The 11,678-nt window shown below is 33.7% G+C and overlaps 2 protein-coding genes and 1 long non-coding RNA gene across 5 annotated transcripts in view; 1 reads left to right on the forward strand and 2 right to left on the reverse strand.

The window, feature by feature from the left end:
- Positions 1–707: 707 nt before the first annotated feature.
- Positions 708–1,280, forward strand: LOC132169009 (pectinesterase inhibitor-like). The gene has a single exon (XM_059580098.1). The coding sequence runs from the start codon at positions 708–710 to the stop codon at positions 1,278–1,280; it is 573 nt and encodes a 190-aa protein (XP_059436081.1).
- Positions 1,281–2,131: 851 nt separating this feature from the next.
- LOC132169010 (cell wall / vacuolar inhibitor of fructosidase 2-like) lies at positions 2,132–2,614 on the reverse strand. The gene is made up of 2 exons (XM_059580099.1): positions 2,429–2,614; positions 2,132–2,374 (listed from the first exon to the last, which is right to left on the reverse strand). Exons 1-2 carry the CDS (start codon positions 2,612–2,614, stop codon positions 2,132–2,134), a joined length of 429 nt encoding a protein of 142 aa, XP_059436082.1.
- Positions 2,615–7,255: 4,641 nt separating this feature from the next.
- LOC132171369 (uncharacterized) overlaps positions 7,256–11,678 on the reverse strand; it is a 6,249-nt gene continuing 1,826 nt past the window's right edge. The window contains exons 2-3 of one of the 3 annotated variants that reach the window (XR_009439028.1): positions 10,107–10,191; positions 7,256–7,973 (exon numbers count right to left, since the gene is read on the reverse strand). This is a non-coding gene — a long non-coding RNA (uncharacterized LOC132171369). Of the gene's footprint in view, positions 8,519–10,106; positions 10,192–11,678 lie in introns of all 3 variants that reach the window. The other 2 variants (XR_009439027.1, XR_009439026.1) reach the window with 2 other exon arrangements.

The raw sequence follows: 11,678 nt of genomic DNA on the forward strand, positions 1-11,678 counted from the left end.
TAAGTTAGGCCTCTAAGTTGGGACTCTAGCATTTCTTTATTTTTTTTTTCTTAAAAAGAAAAAGAAAATGCTAAAGGCACAACTATTTTGCCCAACTTTGATCCAACTTTTGCCTTATTTTTTATTTTTTTGCCCAACTTTGGTCCAATGACAATGTACCTTCCCAAAGCTAGTAAAATGATGAAATTACTCCTATAGAATTTTAAATAAGACAAAGTTACCCTTAAAATTTTGAAAAAAATTAATTAATTAATTTTAGTATTTTTGTTTTTATTTTAGTAAGGGTAATTTTTTCATTTTGTTAAAATTTGGGGTACATTGCCATTGTTTTGGTAGTTTGGGGGATAAATTGTCATTAGGTGGTAGTTTGTGGGAGTTAAATAGACTTTACCCAAATATTAAATTGCACAAAATATTTAATTTAATTCTCTTATAATAAGCCATCAAAATTCATTTTCAATTGGTCACTCCCTCTAGTATGTTGAATGGTGTTTTTTGTTGTTGTGAATTTTAGAGAAAAATCAAATATAGAGATCTTTAATGTGAATGAATAATATGGTAAGAGAATTATAATTTTACAGAAGAATCTTAATTTGGCATATTTAATGCCAAATCCAGCTCCTTAAATTCCTCTTGGAACAAAATCTACACCTTATGAGTATATATAGATAAATATAAAAAGGTTTACTTTCATCAAAATAGTGAAGATGAAATCCCAGCTTCCATTTGCCGTGGCTTTTGTGCTCTTGGTTTACAGCCAATCATTAGGAATGGTGCGTGCAGATTTGGAGGACCAAGATTTGGTGGACATCACGTGCTCGAAGACCTACAACCCTGTGTTTTGCACGTCGACATTAAGGGCGGATCCGGGCAGCACCAGCACCGACTTGAAGGGCCTTGCCCTTATAATGTTGCATGCTGTGCAGAACAGGACCAATGAAACTTTTAGGCATGTGGAATATTTGATCGGGCAGACAAGCGATCCAGTTATCAAGGAGATGCTCAATGGTTGTAGTACCGAGTATGGGGTCGCTGCTGTCGTGAGCTGTCCGGATGCAATCAAACAGTTTGGTTGGGGCCGTTTCCTCTTTTCTCAGGGCGATATGGATGGCGTTTTCCATAATGCAGAGAATTGTGAAGGGTACTTCAGCTGTGAAGAGGTCGTCACTGATGGTACCTTTGGCCACTGCGTACCAAAGCCGTCGCCGTTAACTGATCAGAATAATCTTGTTTATACCCTTGCCCGAATAGCCGCGGACATTATATCCACCATTAATTAGCTGATTTATTACTGTGTAAGCCTACTTTATTGTAGCACTACAATTTTAAGGAATAAGAGAATATCATTTATTTATCGTAATCGAAGGAATTAATATTTTGATTATATAGCACTTGATTTTTGTTTGTTCACTTCTTCTTTTCCCACCAATTTATTGACCATGATTACGTCATCTATATATATATATATATATATGGACCATGAAAGAAATATACCATTAAATTTGTTAAATTTAATATGGATCATAAAATAAATATTCTTTATTTTACTCAAAATAGAGAGAATTATGATCATATATATATATAGTCGAATCACTTTCATAAGTGCTTTAATATTGCGACATGTGTCATAAACCCCTTTTTTAAAAAAACAAAACCGGGTTTTTAAGACATTTTTTGAACCGATTACCGATTCACTTAAAAAACCTGTTATTAAATTTACGTAATTAAGGGTATTTAATTATATTAATCAAATTATCCTCATTATTAATAACCTATTTATGATATCAAAATACACCAACAAAAGCCAATGCCATATATTTGCTAGATAATTAGCTTCTCTTAAGCCTCTAGATCACGTATGTAATTAATATAAGGGTTAATGAATTGGAACATAATTAGAATTCTCTTCAGTTTAAATGAATGAGAGAATATTCAGTTAGTTATAGTGAAAGGGTATTTTTGTCCGATCAATAACTTGGTGCTTGGGAGAAGAATAAAATCAATATATATGGTCCTCTTTTCATTTCGAGTAATAAATAGATGATAATTAATCCTTGAAAATTGTAAAAATCAACTAAAGGTAGCTATAATGTCTTGGGCAATTCGGGCAAGGGCGTAAACAAGATGGTTCCTATCCGTTAACAGCGATGGCCATGGCTGGCAGAAGGTTTTTCCGGGAATATCCGACCTCTACACAACTGAAGACCTCTTTGCAAGACTCTGCACCTCCGGCAATGTCCTCCATATTCCCTTGAGCAATGCGGAAAATACCCATATCAAACTTTTGGATAGCGTCCAGACAACTACTTACGACGGAGACCCCATAGTCATTAGTACAATCTTTGAGCATGGCCTTCAGAACCGGCTCACTCGCCTGCCGGAGCAGATTTTCCACTTAAGCAAAAGTTTCATTGGTCTTGGTTAGCACAACTGGCAACATGATGCGAGCAAGCCCTTTCACGTCGGCGCTAGCGCTGCCCGGGTTCGACCTTAAAGTCGACGTGCAAATGGCTGGAAAATCGGTCCTCATGCATACGTCATCCACCAAATCTGCACGCAATATTCCTGAGAATTGGCTGAAAACCAAAAGCCCGGCCAACAGAAGGGATTTCATCTTCGCCGGTTATGTGCATGCATAGCGTGTACACGACTCTATTATGTATATTATATACCAACTCTCCTATGCTCATTAGCGTTGACCACTCCAAGAAAATCAAATCATGGACTCATTGAAATTAATGTACGTGTAGATTTTGTTCCATGGAATTTAAGGAGATGGATTTGGCATTAAATAAATAAAGTGTGATAGTCACAACTTAAATTCAACTTTGGCCTAATTTTTAGACCAAATTTCTCTCTCTAATTTAAGGCTCTCTTTCTCCTCCACAGGTAGTTTTTTTTAAAAAAAAAACTTAAGAGAAAAGTTAGGCCAAAGTTGAGTTAAAGTTGTGCATTTATCATTTTCCATAAATAAATATCAATTATTCATATGTGAATTTAGAAGAAAAATGTTATTTAGTATTTTCTTTTCTTTTTCTTTTAGAAAGAAAAGAAAAAAAAAATCCAATCATTGAATTTGTAGGATTCATATAAGTGAAGATGTGGGAAATTTATAATTCTCTTAATATAATATGGATCCATTAAATGGCAACAATTAAGCAAAATTATCTAGATGTTTTTATCTAATTAAAAATATATAGATTTTAGATTCTGCCGTCTTCAATCTTTTAGATTTTGAAATCTGCCCACTTATTCTAAAATGGGTATTCAGCTCTCTTTATTGATTGCTGCTAGGCATCTTAACACTTTATCCTAAATTTCTTTTCCCAAATGATCTAGACCCCACATTCATTTAAAAAAAAATTAATATGAATCTATTTATTTATTGAATGGACCAGATTATTTGAAAAAAAAAGAGTTGGGGTATCTAGTATTATCCCTCTTTATATATATAAATGATAAATACTATAATTATATCCAACATTAATCATTCTTTTTTTTTTAAGATCCAACATTAATCTAATAAGGCTGACGTGACACTAATTATTATTAGCTCTATGATTAATTCTTGTAAATAAATAAAAATTCCATATTCCTAAATAATCCCAACCTTTTTAACCTTGTGATTATATGATTATATGATATTATTAGTAATGCCGTTGGAGTAGTAGAGATGCTATGAAGTGAAGGAAATTTAAACGTGTAATTTTTGGTCATAGTTTAATGCCTGCACTTGATGATGCAGGAAACTTGCTTTCATGCATGTTCATGATTTTGGAAGGATTAATGGTTCTTGATTTTCCATTTAAAGTTTTCTTTTTTTCTTTTCTGAAAGAAAAGCAAAAAAAAAAAAAAAAAAAAAAAAAAGAAAAAGAAAAAAAAAGTAAAGAAAGGAATGGTCTCTCTCTGATTTTCCAAGTCACACGAGACATTTAGATTGCAGGAATTGTAAGAATTGCTCTGATAACGTCCTCCAAATTGCTGCCGATTCAAGAGATGAACATGTAAAACAATTTCAATTAGATCTCGTCTCCGTGTAAGAGAGGTATCATAATTTATACTTCCATTGAACTTATTATATTTCTAACATTGGTATCAGAGTCACAATTAATTGTTCTTGTGTTCATATTATTTTTTTTTCTTTTAACGCTATCTCTCGAGTGTATGCCCATTTTGGCCTCACATTCTGCATACGACAGCAAGGATACAACATGTGGTTAAACAACATGTGGTTAAACAGATTGAGTTCGAGTTTATACTTATTGAGTTGGCGGATCAAGTGATTTGACCCACCAACCCGTTTTTTCAGCCCTAATGCATAATGCCAAAAGAAATAAACATTAAATGATAGAAGTTGTCCTACCAGTTACGGCTGTTAAATGAGTGAAGTGTCTCGCGGACAAGCTCGGGCACGGCTCGCATAAGCTCGACTCGAATATTAAATGAAGCAAGCTCGGCTCGACTCGGTTAGGCTCGTGAGCAAGCTCGTATAAGCTCGTGTGTGTGTGTGTGTATATATATATATAAACTAAGTAACACATAATTAATTATAAATCTCATAATTATTAAAATCTTAAAATTGCATTTATATTTAAGCGTTAGAAAATGAAAAATTATAGACCTTTTGTGATCAAAGAGATAAAGCAATCATTAAAAAGACCTCAATTCAATTAGAGTAGACCCAAACGAAAGGAAGAAGAATCAAGCAGAAATTATTGAGGGAGATTGCGAAATACAGAAACTATTGAAGAATCAAATTTCAAATAGACCCAAACAGTACTATCACTACCTGTCTGGTGAGTGAGAGTGAGAGGGTGGGAAATGAGAATTCAGGTGGAAGATACGCTATGGTTGGTGAAGGAGATTGAGAGAGAGACATTGATTTTTTTATTTTTTTTGTAGAGGGTATTGTCTCAATGCAATTTGAATACAACTTGTTAACTTATCAAACATTACTAAGAAAACACCAATCCCTAGGTTTGCTTATCTATAAAAGGATGCATATCTTCTCTTTTTGAAACCAAGTGCTTTGCTGTATTGACTCAGGCACCAAACTTAACTAGTTAGGCTAAGCAAATGCTCATATACAAGTTGGTTTCTTAAGCCGTTTAAGAGTACTTGAAGTTTAATTTTTTTAAAAAAAAAAATAAATATAAGAGCCAGCCAGCTTGGCTCGACTTATTATGAGCTCGAGCTCGATTTTTTTTGGCTCGCTCTTGAGCTCAGCTCGAGTAAAATTTAAACGAGCCAAGCCTGAATAAAGGAAGCTCGCTCAAGCTCGGCTCGTTTACACCCCTAACCAGTGGATCTAAATAAAGCATAAAAACTTTTGTCCAACATGTATGTTAAAAGGTGTTTCTCGTTCCCAAGAGGTAGTTCAATCGGTTAGGACCACATTTAATAAAGTGGAGGTCACTAGTTTGAATTCCCCTCCCCCCTCTTGTGCGGACATGTTCGAAAAAAAGAAGAAAAAAAAAGAAGGTGTTTCTCAGGGATTCAGATCCCCTCCAATTGAGGAGGGGAAAATGAAAATAGCATTTTCTCTAATCTCAGCCCTTAGATGAATCTAAGGGTCCAAAATATTTCAATATCAAAACTTAAAAACAAACTCAACCACACTGAATTATATACTAAATTTAAATTTAAATTTAATTTTTTTTTTTTAAAATAAAATAAAAAAAACACCAAGGGGTAGCTTCGTCCAGAGCCGCCCCGCTGGGGTGGCAGGCCACCTGCTACCCCCTATGCCTTGAGGGTCGCCGCGCGCCACCCCAAGTCTTGTGGGGGTGATTGCGCAGCCTCTCCTAGGCCCTGGGGTGGCCGCGTAGTCCACCCCCATAAGACCTAGGGGTGGCCACGCGCCACCCCCAGAGGGGCGGCTCTGGGTGGAGCTGACCCTTGGTGTTTTCTTGATTTTATTTTTTAAAATTAATTATTTAATTTAAATTTGGTATATAATCCAATGTGGTTGGGTTTGTTTTTAAGTTTTGATATTGAAATATTTTAGACCCTTAAACTCATCTAAGAGCTGAGATTAGAGAAAATGAGATTCTCATTTTCCCCTTAAATCCGTTTCTCAGGCATTGTCCACTCTTTTTTAATGCTACTTAGCTCATGAGGTTTGTTTGGCAAGGGACGGTTACTAGAACAAAAATTGATTATGTGAGAAAAAAGCAAGAATGTTGAGAGTTAAATTTTTTGGATGAATAATAAGAAACTTTTGGCAAACGGTGCCATAGTCACTCGTTTTTTCAAGGCTCTATTGATTTATCCACATTTTATGAAAGAGGAATGCTAGGCTTACAAAATAATTTTACACAAAAAAAAAAAAAAACAAAACTAATGTGGCACAAAATGATTGAAAATTTGGATAAATTCAAATTTTGAGAAATCCAATCATATTACACCCTACATCAATTTATAAAAGTTATTCTGTAAAATTTATTTGTAAGCCTAGCATTTCCCTTTACACAAACAAAGGAAGAAGAAACGTTTATTGGAAGAAGAAGAAGAGTGTTACTCTTTTAAAGAGAAGAAGAGTCTTTAGAGCGGAGGAAGAAGAAACATCATTAGCTTGTAGCAGAATACATCAAAGCATTATCTAAAGTTTTAGAGGCTTAGCTGCAACAGATAACAGCGAGTACAATCGGCGCGTAGTCAAGAGAAGTCCAACACCAATGAGTAGAGAGAAAACAAGGGATTGAACATATTTTGAGTGGGTATTGTTGGAAATTTTTTCTTCATGCTTGAAATTTTGGTAATTGATGCCCTAAATGTTTGTAGTGTGAAAACGTGATTTTAGGTTTAAAATCACGCGTTTTCAAACAAGCAGCCCCTCGTATACTTTTAGAAATTGTGCATTTTTTTACGTTTTAGAACTTGTGTTTTTTAAAACTTAATCTCAAACTTTTTGAATGTTGCGATTTCATTTAAAAAAACAGAGTATACATGCGAAATTGCAATCCCTAACGTGCTAACACACCCTAGAGGGCCTAGACCTAGAAATTAGAATGTGAACGTTTTCTAGTTAACAATAGAAAGATTTTATCATAACAAAAGAGGGCTCATGTCACAGACTACCTTGTTGGGTTTTTTCTTATTGAGTCATATATATTCTTTTAGTATATTTTCCATTTCAAATGAAATAGACAGGATTGTTATTATCATCATTCGATGAATCACACAAACAAATAAATAAAAGAAACAAGTGAACATGAGATAGACATAGAATGCAAATAATTATTTCTCAAAATGATATATATATATATATTCTCTTGTTCCTTGAAAATTGTAGTGCTACAATAAAGTAGGCTTGATTAAACATAATAAATAACCAAATTAAAGGTGGATATAATGTCCATGGCTATTCGGGCAAGGGTGTAAACAAGATTATTCAGATCAGTTAACGTCGACGGCTTTGGTACACAGTGGCCAAATACAACAACCATTAAGCATCTCTTTGATAACTGGGTCACTTGTCTGCCCAATCAAATATACCACATGCCCAAAAGTTTCATTTGTCGGGATGCAATCAAACAGTTTGATTTCAGTACGACAAACATTGTGCATCTCCTTGATGATCGGATCGCTTGCTTGCCCGAGCAGATTTTTCATTTGGGCAAAAGTTTCATTGGTCCTGTTTTGCACAGCATGCAACATTATGGGGGCAAGGCCCTTCAAGTAAGAGAAGCATCCTCTCAATTTCAAATTTCAAATGAAATGGAGGGAAATTGTTGTTTTAAGATGGCATTTTTGTCCAAAAAAAGTAAAATGGCAAAATTACCCCCCTAAAAACAACTTGTTCCTCTCCATTTCATTTGAAATGGAGATGAAATGGAGAGGATCCACGTCCCTTCAAGTCGGCGTTGGCGCTGCCCGAGTCTGCCCTTAAAATCGACATACAAAAGACAGGGCTATAGGTCTTCGTGCATGTGTTGTCCACCAAATTTGCATGCGCCATTCCTGAGCATTGGCTGAAAATTACCAAGAGCACAAAAGCTACGGCCAGTGGAATAAAGGATTTCATCTTCACTAGTTTGATGAAAATAAACTTTTTATATTTATCTATATATACTCCTCAGGTGTAGATTATTATTATTATTATTATTATTATTTTTTTTTATATGTCTGCACAAGATGGGGAAGGTGTAGATTTTGTTCCAAGAGGAATTTAAGGAACATGATTTGGCATTAAATATATCAAATTAAAATTCTTCTACAAATTTATGATTTACCTAAATATAATATGCATTCACATTAAACTCTCTCTATTTTCTTTTTTCTTCTAAAATTCACCCAATAAAAAACACTATTTAACATACTATTTAGCTAATGTTAAATATAACTCTCATCAAATATCCTCTTCAAATATAACTCTTGGTTTTGTTAAGGTTAATTGGAATGCGGCAGTGGATGGTCATTATTAGAGATAACTTGGGAGAGCTGTTGGCAACTTTGTCAGTGTCAAATGATCACATCATTGCATCAGATATTGCAAAAGCTATAGCGGCACCAAGGGCTGCACATTTTTACAGAGAATTTCAATTTTTTATAGTGATTTTAGAAGGTGATGCTCTCCAAATAATGCAGGCTTTGAGAACAATCAGTCAAAATTGGAGCCAATATGGTCACCTAATTGATGAAACTAGAGGGGTAATGCATTGCCTACTTAATTGGAGGGTCAACCATGTCGGAAGACACTTTAACGGGGCGGACCACTGTCTCGCGAAAGAAGCGTTATCATATAGAGAAGAACACATTCTTATTGAGGAAACTCCACGTTATATTTCTGCTCTTATTGATGCTGAGCGCTGTACTTGAGACGTTTTTAATATAATTTCGCTAGACTCCTTTAAAATAAATAAATAAAAATAAAATAAAAAACCCCCTCTTCAAATGTAAACTCAATCACAAAGACGGAACCGAACATATAAAGGCCAAACACAAAAGATAAAAGTCAACACTAATACATATGCAAGCCAATTACCGATTTTATGTTCATGTTTTTGCCTTTTGCTTTCTAAAAAAACAGAGGGTGTAAAAAATTGAAAATGAATTTTGATGGCTTATTATAAGAGAATTATATTAAATATTTTGTGCAATTTAACATTTTATGTTATGAATGAAAAAGGTTTGCATTGAAGTTGGTCGTTGGGCAAAGAAATTAATTATGTATATCTCATCATTAAAGTTAGTTTCATGGTTGTTCGCTTCACCAATAAAGAATAATATTTAGTTAAAAAATGTTTAGAGAATTTGAAGTTTAGTTTAGTTGTTTTGAAAAATGGCTAGCTAAATCAACAAAAATAGATTTTTAGAGTTGGATGTTTTGAAAAACTCAATTTGAATGCTCTTAAATGGCGACAATTAAGCAAAAATATATAGATTTTAGAATTTGCCCACTTATTTATGTTGACTATAATTTTTCGTCATACCAAATACCGAAAACTACAAAAAATATTTTTCAGAAATTATTTAATGTAAGATAAATGTTTTGAGTTATAAATTTTTTTTACCCAGAGATGATGTGAAATTTAATCATTGATGTGATCAGTAGCATTTTTTTTTTGATTAATTGGTTTTATTTTCTCCGATGAATAAGCTCCACATTAATATTTTGATACTTATTTCTTAGTTAAAAAATTGATATCTTTAGCATTTCTCATAACGTTGTACAGACTTTGGGCATTTATTTACATTTTTATAACATTATTTATGCAAGCAAGTTTGTGTCAGAACATTTATTGTCAATAATCAATGCATTAGTAGAGCTTTGATGAGAAAATACTTTTTTTTTTTTTTTTTTTTTTTTGACCGATCTGAGCTATATTAATTAAAAAAAAAAAAAACTAATATTTTTTTTTTTACATGTCCACACAAGAGAATGAGAAGGAGGGATTCAAACTAGTGAACCCCGCTTCATTAGGTGTGGTCCACATTCGATTGAACTATCCTTGGAGATGTTAAAAAAAATAAAAAATAAAAATCACGCGCTCACGCACACACACTAGAACACCACTAAGTTACTAACCTGACCCTGCCACTCACAGCCTGGCCAATTGTAATAAAAAAGATAAAAGTACATATTTAAGAAACAAAAGACTTACCCTATTGTTCTTCCCTGGGGGATACCATATAGGATGTGACCATTTGCTTGAGAATCTTTCCATTGTAGCAAACATAGGTAACTTCCTGTACAACAGAAACCAAAGTATTTCAGGCCAAAACCAGCTATATTTTACAGAATGGCATTAATACATAAACCTGAAACAAAAAAAAAAATAACAAAAAAACAAAAAAAGGGCTAGATAATGCAATTAAACTAGACATAGTGTTTCAGCGACATTCAACTGCCTAGGGGTAACTTAGTGAGAGTCAGAAAAAAGAATTTTCATTTTTGAAGCTTCCAAAGTGCATTGTGAAAGTACATTATACAATAACAAGCAGCTGTAAAATTGAAGATTAAAGAAGCCTAACCTATTCTAAAAGGGATTAGAATTCAAATTCTGGCCTTATCATGGATTAGGAATGGGATACATAACTTTTGTTTTTGATAAGTTGAATGGGATACATAACTCATAAACAAAGCAGATTAATTGAGCAAAAATACTGGTAATTTTTTTAACATTGGTTAATTGGTCCTTTGTTAGTTTTGCATTGTGGTTTTACTCCTTATAACTTGCAAACATAGCTAAATACTACCGATTTGATAAAGAGTTCAGCACTTGTTGTAGTCTAATTCCTAAAATATATTTGTTGCAGCATCACAACCTTTTTCATTTAAGTCACAAATTTGATAAATAGATTAATTCTAGAACGGCATTTGCAATCATATTATAGACAAGACCACAACAAAGAGTACACGAAATTCTCATCATTTCTAGCTTCATTCCACCTTCATTTGCCATTAAAGTCGGAACTAAAGGCAGATACATCTATAAATGATATATTTGTGTGAAACTAAGTTTTTTTTTTTTTTCATTTTGGAAAGTCACCAAGTACTTTCAATAGCAGTGGAATAGGAAATATTTTACTATTGATGGTAGTTCCCAAGGCAGATTGTAAAAGCAATTAGTGTGGCTAACTACATTTACTAATCCAAACATAATTACAACAGAGGAAAAAATAAACTGCATTTATCAAATTTAAATTTACCCATCATGAATGAACAAATCAAACAAACAAACAAAAACTTCACATTGGTTAAAATTTAAAGATATAAGCCTTGTCATACACCCAAATAAAACAAAGATATAATTATTCTCCATGTTATCAAAGGGGACCATTTGTTAGAAACAGATAACCATTTCTTTGATAAATCTAAATCTAATCGATTCATCACATCTTGATCAATTTATAAGAAACCCAGAACATTATTTCAAAATTTCTTTTTAGTAAAAATTCAACTTGAAATGGAACAACTCTCTCCATTGTTACCTTTTCCCCTTCAGCAGGGCCATCTTCTTTCTGCTAGCACCCAACCTTAGATTTCTCAAAGATAAATTTATTGGGCAACCAGAAGAAAGGTAGAGATATTACAAGAGAGATAGGCTTGTCTTGCTTGTTGCTCACAATATGGGATTTGGGTTGAAGGTACTCATAACACAGAGAGAGAGAGAGAGAGAGAGAGAGAGAGAGAGAGGCAAAGAACAGAAGCAGTTTTGGGGGGGGGGGGGGGG

Source organism: Corylus avellana, chromosome ca2 (assembly GCF_901000735.1).
Source record: "Corylus avellana chromosome ca2, CavTom2PMs-1.0".
NCBI classification, from domain to species: domain Eukaryota; kingdom Viridiplantae; phylum Streptophyta; class Magnoliopsida; order Fagales; family Betulaceae; genus Corylus; species Corylus avellana.